Genomic DNA, 27,349 nt, shown 5'->3' on the forward strand with positions numbered 1-27,349 from the left:
TCACATCTACGTGTGGTACCCAGGGACGTAACTCCTGCCTAAGTGGGGAGACACCTGTACAAAGATAAATTTTACATCCATTGCTCCTATTTTTACTTCTTGCCTTGTCCACCATGGACATGTGGCCTATGAAATGTTTTGTAGAATGGAAGCGGCACTCAGGCTGCAAAATGTTTCCTCCCCCTGTCTTAGGGGAAAGCTACTGACAAAGGATCAGACCAGGCCAGACTACAGAAAAAAGGGTTCCTTCTTGCTTCCTTCTCCCACTGGCACAGCCCAGCCATCATCTCTCGACACTCCCTGGTTTGCCTGCCTGGTCCGCATTAAGGGGGAAAGACTGCTGCCTTGCTTCCCTCCTGCTGAAGCCCAGCCTGTATCTTGCGGAACTTGGCTTTCCACCAAAGAAGGCGAGCTGCCACAGCAGGGGGACTTCCAGAGCAATGTGGCCTTTCTGATGCAGGCCAGATTTTGCATTTGGGAGCTTGCATCTTCCCAGGTAAGTGTTGAGTGCACAGTTGAAAGACCAAAACCCAGCCAGTCCATACAATGAGAACTTCTCTTGGTTGTCATTAAAAGTCACTTGGCATTTCTGTTACACAGCAGCACATCAGCTTGCAGCAGTTCAGACAAGAGAAGAAATCCAATGAAGAAAATATTTCTCACTCAGCAATCAGCTCCCGAATTACTAGTATATTTTAAAATAAAACCAGATTTTCCTTCAGCCGCCTGCCAGGCTTGGGGGTCTTCATAATAATAATAATAATAATAATAATAATTTTATTATTTATACCCTTCCCATCTGGCTGGGATTCCCCAGCCACTCTGGGTGGCTCCCAACAGAATATTAAAAACACAATGAAGCATCAAACATCAAAAACTGCCCTAAACAGGGCTGCCTTCAGATGTCTTCTAAAAGTCAGATAGTTATTTTATTTCCTTGAAATCTGATGGGAGGGCGTTCCACAGGGCAGGCACCACTACCAAGAAGGCCCTCTGCCTGGTTCCCTGTAACCTTACTTCTCGCAAGGAGAGAACCCCCAGAAGGCCCTCGGAGCTGGACCTGAATGATGGGCGTGGAGACGCTCCTTCACGGATACTGGGCTGAGGCCGCTTAGGGCATTAAAGGTCAGCAACACCACTTTGAATTGTGCTCGGAAACATACTGGGAGCCAATGTAGATCTTTCAGGACTGTTGTTGTGTGGTCTCGGCGGCCATTCCCAGTCGCCAGTCTATCTGGCACATTCTGGATTAGTTGTAGTTTCCGGGTCACCTTCAAAGGTAGCCCCACGCAGAGCACATTGCAGTAGTCCAAGCGGGGGATAACTAGAGCATGCACCACTCTGGCGAGACAGTCTGCCGCCACGTAGGGTCTTTGTCTGTGTACCAGATGGAGCTGGTAGACAGCTTCCCTGGACACAGAATTGACTTGCGCCTCCATGGACAGCTGTGAGTCCAGAATGACTCCCAGGCTGCGCACCTGGTCCTTCAGGGGCACAGTTACCCCATTCAGGACCAGGGAGTCTTCCACACCCATCCTCCCATCCCCCCAAAACATTTAGGTCCCTGAATGGGACTGATGACATCACAGACTAACAAAATGATGTCACCCACATAGAACAATGAAATTGTCCTCTATGGGATGGAACAACCCAAAAGCTAATGAACAGGATGAGGAAAGAAGCTAAAATCAGAGAAATGAGACTGACCATCAATGAATGCTTTACAAAGTAGCAGTGCGTTCCTAACCATGTCTACTCAGAGGTAAGTTCTATTGAACCCAGTGGGGCTTATTCCTAGGTAAGTGGGGTTAGACTAGCCAAAGTGTCGCTTGTCAGATAAGTCTCCTTTCAGCTCCTATCCCCTCCAGATAAATGACATTAATGAACACTTTAAATGTTTTAAATACATCACTTCATCTCCTCTCTATCCCCTTAGGAAGGGATGGTTCTTAAACTTGCAGCTTGCCTGCAGCCCCTCTCCAAGGCTCCCACTTGCAGGATCGTGACCATGAATGTCTAATAGGTGGCTCTGCAGGGTTGGAGGTGAAATGTTTACTGATGCTTTTGGATAAACAAAAAGAAATAGATGTGAAGTTAAAACTACAGAAGTGAAGTGGGTGGAAAAGAGGAATTGCTGGGGGTTTTTGGCTGTTTTTGCTACCTTTAGAGTTTGGACAAGCAGAAAGTTGCTTGCCCTAAGAAAAAGAAGTTTTTTTTTCTAACAGGACAGGCCTGTTGTTTTGGGACTCTGCAGGTAAAAATCTACTGAGGCCATCCCAGAGCCAGGGCAGGTGGTTGCTGTTTCTGCTGGAGAAAGTGAGTGAAGGTGGGGGGAATTCACACTCCTGAGGCCATTATCAGTCTCTCTCTCTCTCCTTCTGTGCTTTTAAAGTGAGGACGAAATAGGTAAAACAAGAAGAAAAGGCTACTACCTAGGAGCCTTTTGGCGTGAGGTGGGCTGGGGGTGGGGGGAGACACCTGACGGTGTGACTTTTCAGAGAAGGTGCCCTTGACCTCCAACCCCCACCCCCAAAACCGACATGCCTCTCATTCTCATGATTAGGTTTGGAAAGGTCCCCCCCCCATTAGTACTGTGGTTCCCAATGTGGGGCCCACGGCCCACAGGTGGGCAATTTGATTTTTAAGGGGGTCAATTCAAAAACAAGTTATTAACAGGGAAAGGCCTTTTAGGCTTCCTCCTTTTTGAATAATAAGAATTATATGTCATGTAGGGGGGGATTAATCGGGATTTTAGAGATGCTTAGGTGGGGCATGGCCCCCCAAAAAGGTTGGGAATCCAGTAACTCTGGATCCCTGCAGCACCAAGGTGCAGAATATTTGCCTGGCTTGCTCCAGATGGCCCCCCCATCAGAGGCATCTTTGTATCCCTCTCCCCACCCCGCACCTCCAAAGGGGAGAGAGAGAGAGGTGAGTGTGGGGTGGCGGGTGGCATGTAGAGCTGTCGTGGCCCAGGGAAAGCCCTCTTTCCATGAGGTGCATGTGTGTGCTTTGGGGGGGGGGGGCATGACCACACTTTGGTGGGAAGACAAAGGGAAGTGTGTGTGTGTGTGTGTGTGTGTGTGTGTACATATATGTTTGTGTGTGAAGTGCTTTTTCCTCAAAAAATGTTTAGGGGTACTCTCATTTTCCTACTCATATTGAAATACTGCCGCTCCATGAGGCCAAACTTAGATTCACAAAATGTTTAAGGGTATGCGTACCCCTGCGTCCCCCCCAGAAGAAAGCACTGTGTGTATGTGTGTGTGTGTGTGTGTGTACAGTGGTACCTCGGGTTAAGTACTTAATTCGTTCCGGAGGTCTGTTCTTAACCTGAAACTGTTCTTAACCTGAAGCACCACTTTAGCTAATGGGGCCTCCTGCTGCGGCTGTGCTGCCGGAGCACGATTTCTGTTCTCATCCTGAAGCAAAGCTCTTAACCTGAAGCACTATTTCTGGGTTAGCAGAGTCTGCAACCTGAAGCGTATGTATCCTGAAGCGTATGTAACCCGAGGTAAAAAATGTTTAGGGCTACTCTCATTTTCCTACTCATATTGAAATACTGCCCCTCCATGAGGCCAAACTTAGATTCACAAAATGTTTAGGGGCATGCATCCCCCTGTCCCCAAGAAAAAAGCTCTGAGAGTGTGTGTGTGTGTGTGTGTGTGTATATATATATATATATATATAAAATATATATATGTGTGTGTGTGTGTGTTCTATATGTGTGTGTATAGCGTTTCTTGTACACTGTAGGGTGACACCGGCTGTCTGTCCCCCCTTCCCCTTCCCCTGCTTGCGGGAGGCGGCGGCGGCGGCGGGCGGGGGGGCGGCAAGGCAGAGCGGCAGGCGGGGAAGCCATTGCCTGCTTAATAGTTGCTGTTGCAGCACTTCCGCTTCTCTCCCCGCGAGAGAGACACGAGTGGCCAGGCCCAGCCGCACCGAGGAGGAGCGCCAGACACAAAGGGAGAGAGGTAGGGGGAGAGGGGGCGCCCCGACTCTCACCCTCGACGGGCGCAGACGCCCCCGCCGCGCCTGGCCTCCCCCCGAGAGCGCGGAGGAGGGCGGCGGGGGCTTGGGGGCTTCCCGCGGGGGGGGGGGAGCCGAGAGGAGATGGCAGCGGGGGGAGGGAGGGAGACCCGGGTGGGCAGAGGAGACGTCGGGGGGCGGGGAGTATTTTTGGGGGGGAGAGCTGACAGGTCTCGCCCCGCACCCCTGGGAGCCGGGGGAGGCCGGAGGGTGCGCGGACGGGGGGGGGGCAGCTTTCTCTCCCCTCCCCACCCCGTCTTGCAAACCTAGAAGGATGAGGTGGTGGGGAGGGAGGCGTGTTGTTTTGGGGGGTGGGGAAGGGTAGTAAAACAAAAGCCAAGGGGGGGCGTTTAGAAGTAGAGGAGGAAGAAGGGGCGGGGAGCCCCTTGAGGAGTAGCTAGCTGCTCCCCCCCCCCAAGTTGGAGGGGGGTATACTCTATAGACACCCCCTGCCCACAATACCGATTCCTCTTTCGCACCCACTACGGATTTCTCCTCTCCCCCCTCCAGGGCATTCCCCTTTTTCCTGGGTCATCTCTGCCCCCCCCCCTAATTACTAGTCCCCATTATGCGCCCTCTGAAAAGTATTTCCCCCCCCCCAACCCTCACTTCCTGTGGTGAGTTTTCCACCTCACCTCTTTCAGCAGCCTCCCTGTTTTTCCTAGTACTCCCCCCCCCCGAATTTCTTACTTTGCCCCAACCTTGTAGAATACCAATGTTTCCACCACTCTCTAGCCTCTCTTCTCTGACCCCTTTATCTCCGTGTGTCATGGATGCTATTTGGAGGGGGAAAGCAGGGGGTCGGAGGGGGTCCTGTGTGAAAAGGTTAGAGGAGGCATGTAAGGAAATTGCTTCGTCTCCCTAATCCCAGTTTCCCCTTTTATTAATTCTTGTGGTCTGCGCGTCCCCCTCGCCCCCATTTCTAGAGAGGAGCTGGCACTAAATGTTGCTGAAACTTGCGGGTGGGGGCTTCTCTTTGAATCTATTCATTCTTTCTCCCTACGAAGAGAAGTAGAAAATGTTTTCTAAGAGCTTGACCCAAGACCCCCGTGGCTCCTTGTCCAAGTGTTAACTGTCCCCCGTTTCCCTCCCCCCCCCCGTTCCCTGTGGTGTTTTTACTCCAGGTTTGGGGTACGTAGTGTGGGGTAGCTATGTCGGATGACGATTCGAGGGCCAGCACCAGCTCTTCCTCATCTTCGTCTTCCAACCAACAGACCGAGAAAGAGACAAGCACACCTAAGAAGAAGGAAAGTAAAGTCAGCATGAGTAAAAATTCCAAGCTCCTTTCCACCAGTGCCAAGAGGTGAGACTGTCCTTAGCATTCTCTTTCTTATAGTTGTTGCGATGGCTTTTCTTCACTGAATACCTTTCTGGCATATGCTCTTTCTGCAAAACAATTACAGCCCACCCCCCATCAGCATTGTTGCCCACTCCCCAAGGGCATTATTTTTATTTTAAAGAATCTCGGGGTTTTTTACCTAACCATACCTCTAACCTTCTACTTGAAACTTGTCATTATCACTTGTATCCACCAGCAGAAAAGTTCAGAGCCAGTGACTTCAAACCAAGAGTACCTCAATTCCTGCATTGCTACCAACTTACTGCATAGCCTTGGGCAAAAGTCTTAATTTCTTCACAAGCTTTCCTGGTGGATGGTGACAGTAGTCAGTGTGCAGCAGTGTGATATAGATTAATTAAGATTTGGTATCTGCATTGAGTTCATCCAATTAGGTGTTAAAATAGTAGCCTCCCAGGGAGAAAAAAAATGCTACTTTCTATCTCGCGTTTAGAGTTAATCTTTTCTGTTTTTTCAAATTCATCACAATTCAGCTTTCAAACTTTAATGCAAAAGATCACTGTTGCTTCAATAAGACGAGTGTTCTTATTGAAAACGTACAAATCTCACCCTTATGAACCTCCTTGTGTAGCTGGGATTTGAATTGGTATTTCCAAAAAATTGTCTGATGGGTCCAGCGCTCTCCATCTTGTTTCTACTGAAATTAATATGTGACATTGGTATGAAAAGAGGAGGAGCCTTTCATGAGGAATTTTACAGAGGGTAGGGCACACACTAGTATTTGTATTGACTGCCAATTAATTTTGGGGAGGGAGAAACAAACGGAAGGAATATTCTATAATGCTCTGAACATACCCTTCTTTTTGCTGCTTAGTGATAAAAATTAGTGGGAATTTTGTTGCTGACATCGTTGATGTTTGGATTTCTTCTGTTGTGGTTAGTGAAGGGGAACTCTGTACTATTTATTCGCTCATACCTGTGATGGCATTAAGGTGATCCAATTGGAATGTCATTCGTTTCTGCTGCTTCTGTGGGGATCTAGTATGTTTCACTGCACAGAATGCTAGACTTGACCGAAAGTTGGCATGAGTTTTGGACTCATTAATTTGAGCAAAACAGTGTATTTTGCCCTGTGTTTCTGACAATAAAGCAGGTATAATAGTTTCAGTGTTATGAAGATCACTAAGGTTTGGAAATAATGGACCTGGATCAACCTTAGTAGATTTATGTAGCTTGCCCTTTATCCCTATCAATAGTTTTTGGATGTTACTTGGGAAAGTCAAACTGCTTTCATCTCTTGAATTCCCTGTGTAAGATTTGCCTTCTCTTTTGGTTTCTTGCTGTAGGATTCAGAAGGAGTTGGCTGACATCACCTTAGATCCACCTCCCAACTGCAGGTATGTGTTGATCCATCTTTTCTAATGGCTGGACTACGTGTTGCAATTAAGTGTGGCTACCAGCAACCTGTATTGCCTCCCATGTTTAGTTAAATAAGGCACGTGACACGGCATGATATCATTGCACTCTGTGTTTTCCTGCGTGCAGTTGTTGGCTGCTGCTTCCAGAAGGGCAGGGAAATAAATGCATCTTACCAGTTAAATGCAGGACATTTTGTGGGGTGGCAGCTACCGCACCTACGATGGTAATGAGGAAGACTGGAGAGCACTTGACAGGTTATTACTTCTAAATATAATTTTTGGCTCTGAAATGTTGATGCAGAGTATATTTTCCGAATGGCTTGGAATAATTCCTTATTGCCTTTGATGCTCAGAAGGTGAATTCCGGATGTGAATATTCTGTTTCTTATGCTTGTTTTTATTGTACTTCAGAAGTAATTGCATTAGGAGTGGATTGCATCATTGGTTGTCATGCTGTGTGAAGTATATATATTTCTGTGGCTGGGCAGTTGTGAAGGATATGAAAACGCATGTTCCTGTCACCCCTTTTGCATTTATAGGTATTATTCCAAATTGCATCATGCTTATTATTGCATTTAATTGGGGGGGGGGGAGACGGAAGACCTGTTGCTGCTTTTTCAAGTTGTTATGCCTCTGCGCCGTGCAGTGCTGCATGCAATAGGAATGAGATTTGAGTTCCTAGCTCAGCATATGCACCTTAAGAGCATGCATGTAATCTGGTGAAAGCACACCCCGGGGGATGTCATTGCCTTTTATAAAATGAGTGTTTGAGCTGTGTGTTAAAAGATTTAGACACTTTCTGAAAGTACCTGCTAAGCTGCTTCTTAGGTTATCACTTAGCTTTTGTAGCCCCTGAGCATTTAGATATGGGGTAATGCAGTATAGATGGTCCATGGTTGCCCCTTGTTAATTAAACAGGAAGGCTACTTTCAGCACATACTGTCACAGTTGAGGTTGCTGTTTCTAGAGAGCATCTTTATCTGTCAGGCTGCTAATAACCACTTTCGAGCCAGTTGCTATTGATGGTGGCAGCCGGTGAAGGTTCCGTCTTTTAAAACACTTAGGGTGGAGCTTGCTTCCTCCACCTGCAAGACGTTCCCTTTCTGAAAATATGTGAGGAGAGGAGAGGTCTGGGCTTAATGAAGGTTTGCCCTGTTTATTTAACAGGATCAGCTAAAGACGTATTTCCTTCTATTGGCCGAAGTCCCCATTGCAACGGGATCAGGAACACTATCAGTGACTGATGCCTGGATGAAAGAGGGGAGATGACTGATACAAATGTATTATGATGTTAAAGGTTTTTAGTCCTTGGTGTTTGATAAGAGAGACTTTAAAAACATGCATGACAAATGGCTTTGTCTTGTTGCTGAAGCTTCATGCGGTTTAAATTAATCATGCTTGTGAATTTGCTATGTGGGTTTTTGGAATCTGCTGTTCTCAGTGTTGCATTCTTGTTAATGGCTTCCCTCTTACCCTGCCTGATCGAAGTGTATGTCCAAATCATCCAAGTAATCTCGAAACAGTTATCTCTCTCTAAACAGCTTGTATATGAACTTGGTGCCTTTCAGGGCTATGCTAGCAAATTACCTTGTCAGAATATAATGACTGTAGATGTGGCTTCTTATTTCACTAGTGCAGTCCACCGGGAATGATAAACTTCGAGGCACAATGCAGAGATGTTTGCTTTGCTCAAGCCTTTTGAGGGGCAAAAATTGGTTTATGCTACAAGCACTTTAAACTACCTGGTGATCAGAGGAATCTTTCACTTCAAATCGTATATGTGAGCAGAAGTTTGGGTGTTTTCAAGTTTCTTTTTCCTGTGGATTGTGTTGAACTTGAGAGAAGTATGCTAGCCTTGATTTGGCTCATAATTGGTAGTGAGAGGTGGAGGAGGAGGAAGTGGGGGGTGGGACCTAGAAACCTTCAATCTTGAGTTTTAGAGTAACTTCATTGTTGGCACTTATTTGCTTGGGGGCACAAAATTGTGTCTCAAAACATTGTTCTCTCTTCATTCGCATCTTAAATCCGTTATGAAAATGACGGCCTTTTGGGGGGATGTGTTTGCTTTGTCACACAAAAGAATATTTTAAAGTATTTTGTAGATGTGTGAATATGTTCTTGTGGAAGAGAGCCATTTCTCTAGCCCCTGTAGGTGTTGCGTTAAAATCACAGGCACAGCACAGGCTACAACAGATTTAAGCATCATGTGTGAAAATAGCCTATGTGTTGCCATTTCCTAACACAGGAGTAACCATTGCGGTTCACCATCGGTCATGTTGGCTGGGGCTGATGGGAGTTGGAGTTAACAACATCTGGAGGGTAACACATTGCCTACCCCTGCCTTTATGTATTCAGTGTGAATCCAGCTGTTAGCTGATGCTATGGGAAAGAGCCATACCTTTACACCAGTAGCATTGGCCTGGCTAGGTTACTTTCTCCTAGTCTCATGCTGCTCTCATTCAGGATTGGACACTGCTGTAGCGGCCCATTACAGATGTGAGAAACACACATTTTTTTTAGGGTTTTGCAATGTGCCACTATGATTTCAGGGGACGTAGAGCCAAAGAACTCCTTGTTGTCTTTTTAAAGACAGAATGGAATCACATTTCACCCCACCTAAGCTGCTACAGCATAGCTGCATGCCCTGAATATTATTGGTGACGGGGGCCTGTAGGTTTATTCCTCATATACTTTTTGCTTCTTCTAAGAGTTTTCCCAACAAGGCACCTTAAAGCTTTCTGTGAGCCCATGAGGTCCTGCATCTCCCCTTTCGTTTGATGTGTTTGCCTTCAGGACAAGGTTGAGCACTGCCAGTGAACCGCCTGCCTGTGTTTTGTCTTGGCTACGCTCGAGAAAGCTTGGATTGTTGCTTTTGTTCCTCGAGGGGGCTCACCGTGAAGCCCCCTGCCATAGGCTGCTTTCACAAGTGACACTAAGAATGCCTTTTTGTCCCTCGCACTTGTGGATATGGTTAATGTGGGAAACGGCCTCTTTTAATTTGAGTGATAATCTTTGGAGCTGCTAAGGATCTGGCGGACGGGCATTATCTTATTCCTAGGAACAATTATAGTCTTTAAAATGCACCATCACACCAGTTGCTGTTTGGTTAGAGAAGTATGCATTCAGCCTCTCACCGTCCGTGATAACTACAGACAAAGTATTTGGAGGAGAGCAGAGATGATAATACAGTGGTTCCTCGGGTTAAGTACTTAATTTGTTCTGGAAGTCCATACTTAACCTGAAACTGTTCTTAACCTGAAGCATCACTTTAGCTAATGGTGCCTCTTGCTGCTGCCGCGCCGCCAGAGCACGATTTCTGTTCTCGTCCTGAAGCAAAGTTCTTAACCCGAGGTAATATTTCTGGGTTAGTGGAGTCTGTAACCTGAAGCGTATGTAACCTGAGGTACCACCGTATATGGGCATGCATAGTGAAGGTTGCATGTGGTGCTGTAACTGTGCAGGCATGGCAAATGTGTGAAAACTGCTGAAGCAGATCTTGTGAAAGTGGCCATTGGGCCTAATTTGCTTTGGGCAGTGGCTCAATCCTTCTTTTGTCAGGTTTTATGTATATGTTTGATGGTACAGTCAGACCTCGGTTCCTGAACGGCTCTGTTCGGCTTCCGGAACAGATTATGTTTGTCAACCAAAGTTAAAGGTAAAGGGACCCCTGACCATTAGATCCAGTCGTGGCCGACTCTGGGGTTGCAGCGCTCCTCTCGCTTTATTGGCCGAGGGAGCCGGTATACAGCTTCCGGGTCATGTGGCCAGCATGATGAAGCTACTTCTGGCGAACCAGAGCAGTGCACGGAAACACCGTTTACCTTCCCGCCAGAGTGGTACCTATTTATCTACTTGCGCTTTGACGTGCTTTCGAACTGCTAGGATGGCAGAAGCAGGGACCGAGCAATGGGAGCTCACCCTGTCACGGGGATTCGAACCGCCGACCTTCTGATTGGCAAGTTCTAGGCTCTGTAGTTTAACCCACAGCGCCACCCGCGTCCCCAACCAAAGTTAGACTGTACTAAAATAGTGCGGCTTCTTCTGGCTGCTCTTATCATACCAGACTGCTGTTGCATCTCCTCCTTGATAACATGCGAGATCGTCTTCCTTGTCCCCAAGCCCCCTCTCTCCCTTTGCTCCATACCTGATAAGGATCTCCATGGTTGTTGGAAGCAGCCCCCCTGCATTCAGATGGCAGTACTTTCCAGGGGATCAGGTTTCACACGCTTTCGCTTTATGGTCTGGGAATGAAACCTGACTTGAAATGCTCCAGATGTGTGCAGAAAAGTGCTTTCTTTTATTGACTCGGTGCACTTTGGGAATGTGCACCGAAGGCTAGAAATCGCCCCGAGTACACCCAGTTTGTGTACGCAACAATCACTGTACAACAGACTGAAGAGCAGCAACAAACATGGGCAAAAAGGAGCAGCGGCAAGCCCTCGAAAGCAGCTACACACCAAACTTTCATGAGGACCCCTAAGAAAGGGAAGAGAGCAAATTGTTTCTCAGAAAGGGGCTTTGTGTAAAATCCTTAGTCTGACAGTGTCAGCAATTTTTACTTTATTTTATTTGCCATTTTTTGTTTGAGATATTTGTGTTCTTTTAAATGCCATCTTTCTAGGTAATATTGCAGAGTTTCTGTTTCTCTCATGCATTTTGATGTGCTAACTTGACTCTTGCTGGAGAGTTTCCATGGGAGGGTGAGCAGTTTACCTTGTCCATTTGTGAAATTGCTTGGGTTCTTGCTTGGCAGTTATTACGAGAGAACTGAAGACACATTTTGACTGGGGCTTAAATAGAAGATAGGGCTTTGACGTCCAAAGGATCACATCTGGCTAGCAAGAAATAGTGCTGTTTATTGGCATTTCAATAAATGTCTCTTTTAAAGCGCTTAGTAGTAGCATAGAATTTCCTTAAGACTTGTGCAAACATACTGGGCTGGGCGAAGGAAAACAAAGTGGGTGGTTTCCCCCCCCCCCACCTATTTGTGTGTTCAGAATTCTGAATTTCATAGGTCCCAGAAGAAAAAGTGCAAATAATAGCATAGTCTCACAAAGTACAGTTTGGACTTCATAACTAATCTAACGTTTTGTCTCTCTAATTCTAACATGAGCATTTTAAGGATGTTTTTCAGGTTTGTGTGATTTAGAAACCTTCAGGGAAAACTAATAGTAAAACTCCTATTTCAAATGTGCAGAATATGCATGAATCCTATTAGTTTGTCCAGATGTTGTTTCTTGTAACTTTTCTCTCTCCAAAAATGCCTACAAACCTTTTGACCTAAAATAATATTAAAGGAGAGGGAGGACTAGAGAAATGTTAATGTCATGCCACAAAGTAACACATAATAAAAATGCACAGAAATGAATGGGAAATTATCTGTGATTTGCAGAAATGGAACTGAGAAATTTGAATTCGATTTCACAAGTTGTGCAGCAATAAATTATTGGTGTTTTTTTTCAATAGCCCTAAATCTCCCTTTAAACTCAGTGAAGGCTTAAAAAATATATATCTCACAATAGCACTGAACTCTACTTTCATATATTAATTAATCTGTGCCCCAATATCTTAATTCTTTAAAAACTTACACAAATTTGGTCTCCTTAATATCAGTGGAACTATATGCAAGTGCATATTTTTAAGAACCAAGGTTTTAAAATACACAATTTTTTATTATTTTGCAAGAAATGCTATATGAACGAATGTGTTCCCTTGAGCAGCTATTGCCTGGGCAAATGCGTTAAATGGGCTGCTTTCTAGCGCTCCATAATGCAGGAATACTCTGCAGCTGTTTAACCAAGATGAGAGTTTTGGTTTTTCTTCCCTTTGTTCACTGGCTTGAAAGAGACATTTGTGAATGCCAAGTTCATTTTGCATATGTATGCTTTCTGTTTTTTGTCAGTGGTGACGTTCTATGGAGAGTACTTTATAAATGTTTATTAGCTGAAAAATTCCTACATAATGTGGAGCAAATACTTAAGGAACAGTGTACAATAAGGTTCATATGGAGAAATTGGTAGTTAAACCTATAGAAAGACCTACATTAGTTTCTTTTTACTTTTTAAATATAAAGCCAATAACGATTAGAGACTGTTCAGTTAGCAAATGTTTCTCTCAGGCAGATTTATCACTTTTTTGGGAAAGCTTTTTACAAAACATTATCCAAATGAAGATATAAAATTCCTTTCTATATTACAATGCCCTCAGTACTGATCAGCCTTTCAGGGCACAGCTCTGAATAAAATCCTCACTTTTAATCTGCTGTTAATGTACTAATCCTGTGCTTTCAGATTTAATTACCGCATCCAGTTCACGCAAGAGTTTGATTATTTCATTTATTAGAAATTAAGCATTGCTCTTGGTGGCTTTACCTGCAAAGATGAAAAGAACCTCCTGCTTAAATGCAAATAAAAGTTAAGTGCTGTTCTGCATGTGCAGAGTGCCTTTGCCTCCTCTGGCCATGGGCAACCGCAAGCAGCAACCATATTTCTTCGGACTGGGGTAGTGGCTCCCCAAACAGGGTGGACAGAACAGCTGGATGGAGCAAAAAGCCCCAAAGTAATTCAAGATCTGCATGACAGTAAGGAACTCTTTCTCAATCAGCAAAGATCTGTTTTAGAAGAGATTCAGTGGGGAGGGTTTGAAGTTTAAGGATCTAGAGTTTTAAGATGTGTGATGGCAACAGCAACTGCTTGCCTGCCTATTGCATCTGGTTGGGGGTCTTGGAGGGGCTCCATTGAAGGTCTGGGCCCTTTGCCATTGCCCCACCTGGTCACTCTCTAGCATTAGGCCCGACTGGGACGGTTGCTAAGTACCGTATTTTTTGCTCTATAACACGCACCCAACCATAACACGCACATAGTTTTTAGAGGAGGAAGACAAGAAAAAAATATTCTAAATGAAACAGTGGGTGTATGATTTTTGTGGTTCATGCTGTGGCCACAGACATGTGATCTGACGGTGAATTTGAGGTAGCCCAATGCAAAAATCCTGAGGATCCATGTGGATCCGTGCTTTGTAACCACGCTTTAAGTGGGGAGGGAAGGAAAAGCACTCAAGAGACAAGGAACATGCATGTGGTGGGTGGAGAAGGATGTGGTTAATAATGCAGAAGAGGGGTATAAGAGGAGAAGGCTCCTCTCCTCTCCCGCTTTGCTCCTTTAAAGCAAGCAGGCTCTCTGTCCCTCTCTCCTTCCCACTCAGCAGCTCTTCTCCCGCTTTGCTGTTTCAAAGCGAGCCATGGAGGAGGGAAGGAAGGGGAACCATGGATCCTCTGCTCACGACTGCAGCAGAACCCCCACCATCCGTAGGCATTCGCTCCATAACACGCACAGACATTTCCCCTTACTTTCTAGGAGGAAAAAAGTGAGTGTTATGGTGCAAAAAATACGGTAATTGTCATGCTTATGGTGCATTGGATTAACAGCATCCTGAACAAGGATGGTTGGCTTGGCCACAATTGTTCTGCAACAGTTTAATTCCAAAATTAAATGCAGCAGTAGGCAGCACGGAGCATGGGCTGTGTTTGATCAATGTAATTTTTTTGGCACTTGTCCATAGACGTGTGGAAAAACTAAGTTGCTGTTGCTGTCTGGTGGTTGTAAGGTGAAAAGGTAAGGGACGTGAGTGGCGTTGTGGTCTAAACCACTGAGCCTCTTGGGCTTGCCGATCAGAAGGTCGGCGGTTCGAATCCCCACGGTGGGGTGAGCTCCCATTGCTCAGTCCCAGCTCCTACCAACCTAGCAGTTTGAAAGCACGCCAGTGCAAGCAGATAAATAGGTACCACTGTGGCAGAAAGGTTAACGGCATTTCCGTCACGGTGCTCCATTGCGCCATAAGCGGTTTAGTCTAAGGTTACCATATTTTTTTCAATGACACTTTTCAACTTCAATGGATTTTGTATGGGGTCTGATTTGTAAATCCGGGGACTCTCCCCGGGAAACAGAGACGTCTGGTAACCTTAGTTTAGTCATGCTGGCCACATGACCTGGAAAACTGTCTGTGGACAAACGCCAAAGGAGCGTCGCAACCCCATAGTCACCTTTGACTGGACTTAACCGTCCAGGGGTCCTTTACCTTTACCTGTAAAGGTAGCTGTGGTAGGCTAGGGGCCACTTGCCACACCGTGTCTACTGCTTGTCTAATAATGTGGCAGACAGCTATGCCTTCCATGGGCATCAAGTAAGTCATTTGAGAGAGAGAGGATGTTGCATTAGATAGGCATTTGGCCTCAATTAGCAGCACTCTCCTGAAATATTTGAGTAAGCACTTCAAATGGTCATCCATTGGAAATGGCACGATTTAAAAAACAGTAATAATTGAGCCTGTTTCCTTTTAAACCGGCATCCTCGTTTCTGATCATTTAGCACTATCTCCAGCACACTTTGCAATTTATCTCTGCCCCTCTGTCTGTGCCAAAATGTCTTGGGGGATGCACTTGTTCTTCTGGGTAGGGGCTGTAATACAGTGGTAGGACACGAGCTTTTGACGTTCAGCTTCTATGCCTGACATTTCTCCGTAAAACTAATCTTGGGTCCCAGAGACCTTGGAGTGTTGCTGAGGGAGATAGCATTGGAACGAGACAGACCAGTTGGTCTGATTGAGTACATCTACTTCACCTGTAAAGATCGCTTTACAGCAGGATGATAAAAAAACAAACTGGGTGATATTTTCTGGGAGCCCACAATTACTTTGAACAGCAAACAGTTTCAGTTGATTCCTTTCTTCTTCTTCTTTTTTTAAAAAAACACCTCCCCAAAACACCAGAGGGATAGATACTAATGGCAGGGTTTGTTTAGTTTAGATCATGTGGCAATAGCTAGCTTGATTTTTTTTTTGTAGTGATTTTCTCTTTGGTGCACCCTTTTTATGTAATTCCCTAATGAGTTGAGTGCCTTGCCTGCCAAATATGAAAAATGACAGATTTTGGAAGCTGCTTTGGCAAAGAATTGAAGTTTGAAATGTCCAGATTACCACTTACCTATCTTATTTTAACTGTCTTTGTGATCCATTGGCAACACATTTCGATAACGCTTGCGGTGCTGTGAGCATATCTTACTTGCTTCTTGTGTGCAGGGTGGGGGTTACAGTAGAAACCAGGATCTGGAAAGCCTTATGCCAAAGTAATCATATGCAAACAGTGATTTTGTTTATGTAGCTCAGCTTATCTAAAACCTGGGGATGTTTCCTGGGCTATTTTGATAAAGGAGATAGTGCTATTGTCGAAGATACATCTGTTGCACTGCATGGAAGTAGCAGAAACTTTGGAAACTATGCAAAAAAATGTACTTACTGAGTGCAAACAGTCTTTAGTGGCAGTCTTTTGTGCAGGTTGCAAAAGTTATCACATAGAAGACCACACTTGCAGTTTGTTATCAATTCAGATAATCCATGGGGTTCATAGCATTGGAATTTCTAATATTGTATCTGTTTTAAATGCACAATTTCCAGACTTTGCAAAGAAGAGCAGACAATTTTTACAGCCATTCTATGAAAATACAGCACTGTCCAGAACTGTCCTTACTAGGGCCAAACTCTGTTTTGCACAGGAGATCTGTGATTGATCTCCCATCTCTCTCTCTCTCTCTCTCTCTCTCTCTCTCTGAAATGTGTCGGTAAAGGTAAAGGGGCCCCTGACCATTAGGTCCAGTTGTGACCGACTCTGGGGTTGTGGCGCTCATCTTGCTTTATTGGCCAAGGGAGCCGGCATACAGCATACAGTCATGTGGCCAGCATGACTAAGCCGCTTCTGGCGAACCAGAGCAGCGCACTGAAATGCCGTTTACCTTCCCGCCGGAGCGGTTCCTATTTATCTACTTGCACTTTGACACGCTTTTAAACTCCTAGGTTGGCAGGAGCAGGGACCGAGCAATGGGAGCTCACCCCATCACGGGGATTCGAACCGCTGACCTTCTGAGCGGCAAGTCCTAGGCTCTGTGGTTTAACCCACAGGGCCACCCGCATCCCTAATATGTCTGTAGGAGACTCCTAATGTGTACTGAGCCTCAGTTGAGGAAGAAGAGGTGTGTGCTTAAACCTTCCAGTTTCCCCAATCAAAATCCTGCTCTGTCCTCTCCAAAGCTGCTGTTTGCCCTTTGAGGAAAACAAAAGCATGTTGATACCTTCAAAAAGGAGAGAGGCTGCTGGTCTGTCGTGTCAACGTGTAATAGTTGAAGCAAACTTAGTAGCTGCAAGTGAAAACTACCGCTTATGTGTTGCTTCATGCGCAAGAGGTAAACTTTTTCTTATGCCAACCTTGCACATAGTACATGCAAAGTGCCTTCTGCCCATTCCTCCTATTCCTTTCTCACAGTTTCCAGCTTTCTCTACAAGCTACTGCCATCTGTCTGGTCTGGAAAAAGCAGCAGTGGACTGTTCCAAGTCCCTTCTCTAAAATAGGGGAAGGTAACTGACCTTTTTTGTAGTTAGTAAAAAAGTGCTGCTGATCTTGTAGGGCATATGTAGGCAAACGAAGGACCAGGGGCCGGATCCGGCCCAATCGCCTTCTAAATCCGGCCCACAGATGGTCCGGGAATCAGCGTGTTTTTACATGAGTAGAATGTGCCCTTTTATTTAAAATGCATCTCTGGGTTATTTGTGGGGCATAGGAATTTGTTTATTCCCCCCCCCCAAAAAAATATAGTCTGGCCCCCCACAAGGTCTGAGGGATAGTGACCGGCCCCCTGCTGAAAAAGTTTACTGACCCCTGTAGTAGGGCAATCACAGCTGCTTTCCAGAAGCTGGGAGAGAGTCAGGATATGCCAACACTGGTGCAAAGGCTGCAAAGAATGGTGCAATACTGCACCACTCTGTCGTAAGGGCAGGAGATGCGACTGCTCTTAATCTATACTGCTGTTTCTTACTCTGAGAGAGTAAGGCGGGTTGGGAATAGGAATATACTTTGGTGATGAGTTGGGTATATAATTTGCCACGACTAATTGCTGACAATGTGGCGGCGGGGGGGGGGGGAGACAGGATACTTGCTGTTGACCCTGATGAGCAGGCAGGTGATCAATTGGACCTCTGTTCTATCCAGTTCTTAAACAGCAAAGATTTAATAGACTTAGGGAGTATAGTAAGATTTCCTAAACCCATATAGATCTGGATTGGGTGCCATATAGATGGTAGGTTATTTAAAAGAAAGCCCTTGAAAGTTCCAGGTTCCACTGTACATGTGGGGGAGAGGAAATCTGGATAGGGCCATTGGTTAGAGCTGGCATGGCCAAACTTGGCCCTCCAGCTGTTCTGGGACTACAATTCCCATAACCCCTACCACTAGTCCTGTTAGCTAGGGATGATGGGAGTTGTAGTCCCAAAACAGCTGGAGGGCCAAGTTTGGCCATGCCTGGGTTAGAGCATAACTCCAGGGTTGCAGGTTCGATGCAGGGACATACCGTATATACTTGAGTATAAAACAACTTTTTCAGCACATTTCTTATGCTGAAAAAGCCCCCCTCAGCTTTTACGCGAGCGGCGGTGGGACAGGTGGCCTGAAAGGAGCCCTTTTAGGCTGCTTGTTGTTCCTCCGCCACTGCCGCTGCCGCCACCACCAGGTTTGTGGTGTGGTGAACTGGTTTATACCAGTTTTTAGTGCTAAAATTAGGTGCCTCGGCTTATATTTGGGTCGGTTTATACTCAAGTATATACGGTATTCCTGCATTGCAGGGGTTTGGACTAGAAGATCCTCAGCGTCTCTTCCAACTCTACAATTCTATGATGTAACTTACCTACTAAAATAATTCATGCAAAGTATGAAAGACAATTTGTGATGGCAAAAAATGTGATGTTGCCTGCTCCGAGCACTGTAAGCTATACAGTACTTTGCTTTCAAACTGTGATGTTCCTGAGATGCTACTTTTACCAGAAGTGCTGTGTAATATATTCTTTCACATCTGTTTGAATGATACAATTTCCCAAGTACAACTTCCTTGAATTTTAAAAACCAAAAGGCAAGTGGAAAATAGTGGTGCTCACGACCCCACAGAATATGGCATCAGGACTTGCTAACTAAGAAATAAACATACTGGTTCTAAGACCAAAAATAGCTCCCACAGATAACGTTCCTTGATTAACTCTTCCCTGAGTTACAGAAAGGAAAGACGGTGCTGTGATAGCGTTGCAAAAGCATCTTGCAATAGTAAAATAATCTTGAAATATAGGTTCCACCTCCGCCACTCACCCACGTGCACACATCTCAGTTTTGGAGTATTTCTGGAACTGAAGGGAGTATTTTCGGTCCGTGTGGACAGAATTTTTTGACAAGGGAAAATTTGAAATCTGGTTGTTCTGGAGACATCTTGTCTCTTCTCCGCATACATATTTCATTTAGGAAAAGTGTGTCACGTACTTCTGGAGCGTTAACATGTGATGATGACCCCTCATGTATTATTATTATTATTATTTTACTACACAGGGTTTACATCTGTTTCCTAAATGGAAGAGCTTTTGCATAGAAAATTAATCATGTTTGAAGCGGCCCAAAAAAATGCTTTATAAGGCAGGGGAAAGTGGCAGTGTGTTTTAATTATAATAGTGCTTAGCTGTAGAAGATTAGTTTGCAAGGATGCTAAAATGATCTGGTCATTAAAGTAATTATATCAGTCTTATAGTGTACCACAAGGGGTCATTTAATCAGAGGTTTCTGATCCATCTCATTCATTCATATATATATATATATATATAGTGTGTGAGAGAGAGAGAGAGAGAGAACATTATTTTAATCTGAATTTAAATAATCCACCGTAATTTATTCTACTTACATGTTAAATGTTTAGAAAAGCCACATTTTGGCCATTCTTCCTTTCCATCAGTAATTCTGGACAGAATATTTAAACAATAAAAAATCGGGGTGAAATAGTTGCTTTTACCAAGTGGTGTTCTTTATAGAGAAGAAATAATGGGGTTTCCCTCTGCTCTGTCAGTGAAATTATTCTTGGTCAACTTTTCCGTATTCTTTTAATCTCCTGGATCAATCCTGACTTTATCACAGGTGGTGCAAACTAGTTGTGGGTCAGATTAAATAATCTAATGGGGTGGATTGTATCTGTAGCCGCACACTTGAGTCTTTTCTTGCCAGGTGACAGGGCACACAATAGTGTCTGACTGTTGATTTTAACTGGGTCTCTTTCTTACTGTTTACTTCACCTTTTCACCAACCTAAGAACTATATTGTGATTTTTTTCTTGGTTCTAAGTGTGTACAAATACTCTATTCCAGTTCCAGTTTAAGATCACATAGATCCACACAAACTTTACCTTTCTATTGCTTCAGACTGGAGAGACTCTCATGAAGCTCTGTGAGCACGCTTGCCTATCTGCAGATATTTTTGTGTCTACTGCACTTTCGGTTTGTGGTTGATGACTACATTGTGAGAAGGTTTCAGGTCCGCCACCCCTTCAGTTTAACTAGTGGTAGATCGCCAGCGGAGTGGCTCTATTCAAAATTGGATTTGTACAGGTTCCTAATCTCTTCTTACCAATAAATTTGCATTCTTTCAAATACAAATTTCAGAGACGGAGCATTTCATATCCTTGTTGCTTTACATTAGTCACAGTTGTGGGTTTTTTAAAAATTGTTGCATCTTAAACCCACATCTGCATCGGAAAAAGCAACTGCAAAGGAATGTAGTGGATTCAAGACCTTTCGGGACAGACTGGAAGGGTTCATTGTGAACAGAACTTAGAGTGGATGGAACAAGTTGGATTTTGGGATGTTGATGGTTGCAAAGAATTCAAAAACTGTTTTGAGGCCAGCCTCCATAATCTCATAGCTTGTAAACAGACCTTGGTGTTGAGACAAAGGGAGCTGAGCTTTTCTTCACAGTTTCTAGCCCATTTCCTCCCTTCCCTCAGCTGTGTATTTTATCTGATAAAATGGTGGTCAGTCAAATAAAGGTAAAAGGGACGGGGGTGGCACTGTGGTATAAACCACAGGAGCTTCTTGGGCTTCCTGATCAGAAGGTTGGCGGTTCGAATCCTTCTCTGGAAAAAAACCCACAAATATGTCTGTGAGAGATACATTATGGTTTTCCATTTAATATCTGAATAAATATATTGCAAAAACATGCATGAAGTAGTCTTCCACAAATAAGTATTGCAAATACTATATTGTGTCTTTCAATTAGCATAAATGCTCTCAGCTATAATGGGCTAATATAAATATTGCCTAATTAGACGATTTAATGCCAGATCTTGTGTGCTTGTTTGTAGGCATAAGTATACAGCTTAAAATGGCATCTAAAACACATAATGATCGTGTTCTCAAAATAAGAAATTGTAACCTGTCTTAAGGACTTGAATCCTTGTGAAAAAGCTTACAGACATCGCCTTGAAATTACCTACTTTATAAGTATATCAATGTGGAACACAAATGCCAGTTTCATTCTTGGAAAGCTTCCTAGTTTAGCTTATCTAAAACATGTTGAAAATAAATAAAAAATTTAAAGTGTCTTGGTCTTTGTAAACTTTTGCACACTTCTAACGCTTTTTAACCTAGGGATATATTTTTAATTGTTGCTGATTTATACACGTAGAAACAGCAGCAGCAGCAAAAACCATAAGGTTGTAATTATGACTTAAAAGAGTCCGGGTTTGGTGCTGTTGTGCCATTAATGAAACAGACAGAAACAGTTGTCTGTCATGCTGCCGTGACATATAACAGCAGGCAGTGACAACTTCTGCTAGTGCCTAAATACTGGCCAGCAACATTTTTAACTGTCCCTTACAGGCAAATCTAGGAATTTTCCTTTGTCTCCAGTCCTTTTTGCAGGGAATCAGTATGGCAAATACGGGGTTATAGATTCTCTCCCTGAGCAGGAATTTGAACTCCAGTCTTTTATGTCCAAAATCCAGCGCTTTCAAAATTCCCATTAGCCTCAACCAATACCTCCAATGGTCAGGGATGATGGGGATTGTAGTCGCAACAGGGGAGCTGCAGGTTCTCAGCCCTGCTTTAGCCCTTGCTTAAAATGTCTGCCTGCCATTTTCTAGAAGTGAAATCCACAAGGTACCAGACTTAGTCACACAGAGGACCGTAGCTTGCGACGTTGATCACTTCCATTGTGTGGTTCTGCTTCAACCAGCCTCTGCTTGACTAGTGTACCATTTAGGACAGGCATAGGCAGACTCGGCCCACCAGATGTTTTGAGACTACAATTCCCATCATCCCTGACCACTGGTCCTGTTAGCTAGGGATTTGTAGTCCCAAAACATCTGGAGGGCTGAGTTTGCCGATGCCTGATTTAGGTTGACTCTAAACAACAAGACATTGTGTTAATGTTAAGGATGGTGCTGTGGTCTAAACCACTGAGCCTCTGGGGCTCTTTGAATCCCCATGATGGGGTGAGCTCCTGTTGCTCTGTCCCAGCTCCTGCCAACCCAGCAGTTCGAAAGCACACCAGTGCAAGTAGATAAATAGGTACCGCTCCAGCGGGAAGGTAAGCGGCGTTTCTGTGTGCTCGTCCTCCGTGCACCAGATGCGGTTTAGTCATGATGGCCAGAAAGCTGTCTGCAGACAAATGCCAGCTCCCTCAGCCTGAAAGCGAGATGAGCGCCGCAACCCCATAGCCACCTTTGACTGGACTTAACCGTCCAGGAGCCCTTTACCTTCTTTTTTTTTACCTACATAAATTTGACATGTGCGTCTTGTATATACAACTGACATTCAGATAGCTGAGTGTCTTTTTTACTTACTACTTTTCCCTTTTTTATTACTTTACTATTTTATTACGCCTTTAATATTTTTATATCTGTTATCTTTTCTTTTCCTTTATTGCTTTGTTCTTGCTTCTGCCGTGCTCTGTTGCTTTGTGGGTGTTTTTTTTTAATCCTCCACTCAGGGTTAATGAAGGGTTTGCCTGCAGATGAAGCTGTCAGATGGTTGGCAAAGGACCCTAAGTGAGAGGCAGGCAAGGGAAGCTCTCCCAGGTGAGAGCTGAGAGGGTTCACCTCTTTCCGTGTGGGACAAGTTAAGATCTACCTATGAGAGAGGACTTTCCATTCTTTTTGCTTAGATTAGTGTTGTTGTTTTTATTGTATTGTACTATGAAAGGTCTTAATAAAATCTTATTGGGGGGAAATTACATACGTTGGTGTGTGCTATAGAAGAGTTTTAACTCCTTGATGCACAAAGCTGGGATAGCTCAGTCGGCAAAGCATGAGACTTTTAAACTCAGGGTTGTGGGTTCGAGATCCACATTGGACTAAAGATTCCTGTATTGCAGTGGGATGGACTAGATGATCCTGGTGGTCCCTTCTGTGAGTCTATGAAGCATTGCCCATTGGTCAAAGGAAGAAGGAGCTGTCTTTTACTGAGCCAAACCTACGGAAATGGTGGGGAAGGTGTTGGGGGGGGTCAGCTTCATTTTCTGGGACGCGGGTGACACTGTGGGTTAAACCACAGAGCCTAGGACTTGCCGATCAGAAGGTCAGCAGTTCGAATCCCTGCCACGGGGTGAGCTCCCGTTGCTCGGTCCCTGCTCCTGCCATCCTAGCAGTTCGAAAGCATGTCAAGTGCAAGTAGATAAATAGGTACCACTCTGGTGGGAAAGTAAACAGCATTTCTGTGCGCTGCTCTGGTTCGCCAGAAGCGGCTTAGTCATGCTGGCCACATGACCCGGAAGCTGTACGCCAGCTCCCTCGGCCAATAAAGCGAGATGAGCGCTGCAACCCCAGAGTCGGTCACGACTGGACGTAATGGTCAGGGGTCCCTTTACTTTTACCAGCTTCATTTTCCCTCAGAGTGACTTGGAAGTGTCTTGTTCCCTATTTGAGGACAAACTGGTTCATATCTGTATCAGTCCAAGGAGGTTTGGAGGATGTTCTGGGTTGGGGGGGTTCCACCCACCGCCACCCCTACTGTGTGCTACTTCTCCCCCCGATACCTACATGCACTCCTTGATGTTACTTCATCGCATGTGTTGGAATCGTAGAATTGGAAGGGACCCTCAGGATCATCTAGTCCAACCCCCTGCAATGCAGGAATATTCAGCTGTCCCATACGAGGATCGAACCTGCCACCTTGTTGTTAGCAGCACCACGCTCTAACCCAGGCATAGGCAAACGCAGCCCTCCAGATGTTTTGGGACTACAACTCCCATCATCCCTGACCACTGGTCCTATTTGCTAAGGATGATGGGAGTTGTAGTCCTAAAACATCTGGAGTGCCGAGTTTGGGGGTGCCTGGTTTAACAGTTCCTGTAAGTGTCCCCCGCCCCCCATCTTGAATACTACAGTGGCACCCTCAGGTTACAGACACTTCAGGTTACAGACTCCGCTAACCCAGAAATAGTACTTCGGGTTAAGAACTTTGCCTCAGGATGAGAACAGAAATTGCGTGGCAGTGGGAGGCCCCATTAACTAAAGTGGTACCTTTGCCACTGCCTGATCTAACCAACCGAGTTATCCAGACAGTTTAGCTTTGGTTTGCTTAGTTTCTTGTCTTGCCGTTGGCTTTGCATGGTTTTTGGAGAGGTGAAATACACATTTACAAAATAAAACATCCAGCCTGAGTTAATGGGGTCTGCAAGCAACCTCTTCCCTTTCCACAGCATCCCTGCAGCCATTGTCTGTGAAACCCCGAGCCTTGGTTATTTAAGAGACATATTACTATCTGCTCTTCTAGTTTGATTATACAAAAGGGTAAAGGTTTACATGATGAAACCACCAGAAATGTTAAGGGGAGCAAGTATGCAGTAGTTTTGTGATCAGAAGGAACATTCCTCACTATTAAAATTCTGAAGGCGCACGAAATATGAGGTTCAAAGTAGGCTTCTAACATGCAAGTTGGGGTACTGGGCTTTGACACTCTCTCTTTCATTTTGTGCTGATTGAAGAAGACTGCTCACTCTGCTCAAAAGACAAGGTAAACTAAGTTTGATGCTTTCTGAGACCATGGTTATCATGTCAGGGAGTTTAAAATATTTGTGATCTCGGATGCTTTAGAGTGCCTTTTATGGACACTCTAGCATTTTTACGATTCTTGCCTTCACAGGAGCTTAATGAAACTCAGTCCTGTTCCCTGTGTATAGTAAATGGTGATATGCTCGGATTCACTTCATTTCCTTACTGATGAGATTTATTTTCCTTATTTCAAATTGCAAGAGTTGCTGAGTGCGCTATGCTGGCTCATGGTTTTGATTTTGATTTCGGCGGCGTGTTGTTGTTTTTTTCTGGTGGTTTGTTTTGTAATCGCCTTAGTCATGTCAATAAAAAAGCTGTCCGGCTTCTGAGGTTTTGGTCGAGTTTAAGCCTAGGCTTTGACAATGAATCACCGAAAGGGTGTGATGTCCAAAAATCTCTTGCGGGATTGGCGTTCTTGAAACGCACAGTGGAGATTTCAACAGGTGAGGTGGGCCTCTGTTGTGCTAAATGAACAACTCTCTTTTTTAAATCTTTGCCCAGGCTGGTCCACAAGGAGGATCACCTGCCTCCAGCCTGCTTGTGTAACACTGTGCACTCTCACCTTCCCAGACAGGCAGGGGAGTAAATACAGTAGAGCTATACAGTGGTACCTCGGGTTACATACGCTTCAGGTTACATACGCTTCAGGTCACAGACTCCGCTAACCCAGAAATATTACCTCAGGTTAAGAACTTTGCTTCAGGATGAGAACAGAAATCGTGCTCCGGCGGCTCGGCAGCAGCAGGAGGCCCCATTAGCTAAAGTGGTGCTTCAGGTTGAGAACAGTTTCAGTTAAGAACGGACCTCCAGAACGAATTGAGTACTTAACCTGAGGTACCACTGTAAAACCAAGTGAGAAGCAGTGTTAGAAATCCCCCAGGCGCCAGGTGCGTTTTGCGACTGCTGCAGGTCCAATTGTGACCACGTGGAGATCTCTGGATGCCAGATTGGCCTCTGACATCTCCACCTGGCTGGCCCCTCCAGCTTTCTTAAGATGGTAAGCAGAATAGCTTATTTATTGCATTTATACCCCATCTTTTCCTCCAAGGAGTACATGGTTCACCCCCCTCCTCCATGAATCCCTGAGGTAGGGGTAAGAGGCTGTGACTGGCCCATGGTCACCCAGCGATCTGCATGACTGAGTGGGGATTTGAACCCTGATCTCCCAAGTCCTAGTCTGACACTCTAACCCAGGCATAGGCAAACTCAGCCCTCCAGATGTTTTGGGACTACAACTCCCATCATCCCTGACCACTGGTCCTGTTAGCTAGGGATGATGGGAATTGTAGTCCCAAAACATCTAGAGGGCCGAGTTTGCCTATGCCTGCTCTAACCACTACATCACACTGGCTTCCTAGAGTACTTCTGATACGGGGCAGCTATAGAAATATAGTAGATAAGTAAATATGGGGAAAGCAAAGTTTCCCTTACGGAAGGATCTGAAGTCTTTTCCTTGAAGCTTGAATTTGTTTCATTCTGTATTGTTTTATTTGATGCGTTAATGTGTTGTGAAATGCTTTGAGGTTTTTTTTATTTAAAATATAAAGTGGTATAGAAATGCGATGATGACAGCGAAGATGATATTTCACCAGGGATAAAAAGGTGGCACCTAGACATTGGAAGTCGAACGGAATCCGTTCCAGAAGTCTGTCCGACTTCCAAAACGTTCGGAAACCAAAGCGCGGCTTCTGATTGGCTGCAGGAAGCTCCTGCAGCCAATCGGAAGCTGCAGAAGCCCCGTCAGACGTTTGGGTTCCAAAGAACGTTCGCAAACCGGAACACTCACTTCCGGATTTGTGGCGTTTGGGAGCCAAAATGTCTGAGTACCAAGGTTCTAACACCGATGAACAGCCAAAATAGTACTGGGTAGTTGAGGTCTGGTGGCTCTCAGAAACAGCCTTTTCCTGGAACTACTCACTCCTGGGATCCAGAGTTGGTGTGTGACTTGTCTCTACCTTCCCAGTAGAGCAGGTGGGCTGCTAAGCACTCCATCTCTGGACCTCAGCTTTGACTCAGGCCCATCAGTTTTTCCATTTCCGAGGTCTTGGATCCAGAATTAGGGTCCAGAATTAGGAAACAAAGCATGAGAAGAGGTGGTGGAGTCCCCTCTGTTCAAGCTCCTTTGTGTGGGGTGTCATCTGGGGGATGTGGCTTCTGGTAGGGAGTCTAGGATCCATGCCACAGGACGCTGCTTCCTGTTCTCTTTGGAGCAGATCTGGTCAGGTCCGAGGTCCAACCACTCAGGTGTCGATCTGTTGAGAACAGAGCATTGCCTTCTCAGCCTAGGACTGTCTTCTCCACTTTGGTAGAACTCCATTCCTGTTTACTTTAGGAGCCTGCACCAGGGGATTGTGGCAAATGCAATTGCTCTCAATAGGCATGCATTGCTTCAGTGTTGGGGCCAGCTCTGCACGTATATGGTTTCCTGTGTTACGAAATCAGTTGTGGTAGGAGAGCCTGCTTGTGTGGAAGTTGTGTGTGTGTGTGTGTGTGTGCAACAGAGCATGCACAGATCTTTGGATTCAACTCTTCCCGGGGCTCGCTCTTTCTTTTGTCTGACATTCTTGCCTCATGCTTGGGATAAAAGCGAGTCTAGGCAGCTGAGTCATTTCATGAGTACGTTTGGCAAGTTGAAAAACTTTCCCTGGCTGGGAGGTTCACCACGACAGAAGTTAAAGCTTCCTTTTATCATGTTTGTTTCTGTTTTTGCA

General features: G+C 45.0%; 1 protein-coding gene across 1 annotated transcript in view; it reads left to right on the forward strand.

The window, feature by feature from the left end:
* The first annotated feature begins 3,721 nt into the window (after positions 1-3,721).
* UBE2E1 (ubiquitin conjugating enzyme E2 E1) overlaps positions 3,722-27,349 on the forward strand; it is a 56,370-nt gene continuing 32,742 nt past the window's right edge. The window contains exons 1-3 of the mRNA XM_083706117.1: positions 3,722-3,971; positions 5,151-5,329; positions 6,670-6,720. Of these exons, the coding sequence (XP_083562243.1) occupies positions 5,178-5,329; positions 6,670-6,720 (203 nt within the window). The 5' untranslated portion in view covers positions 3,722-3,971; positions 5,151-5,177. The remainder of the gene's footprint in view (positions 3,972-5,150; positions 5,330-6,669; positions 6,721-27,349) is intronic.

The sequence above is a fragment of the Podarcis gaigeae genome (assembly GCF_964106915.1).
Source record: "Podarcis gaigeae genome assembly, chromosome: 12".
In the NCBI taxonomy this organism is placed as follows: Eukaryota; Metazoa; Chordata; class Lepidosauria; order Squamata; family Lacertidae; genus Podarcis; species Podarcis gaigeae.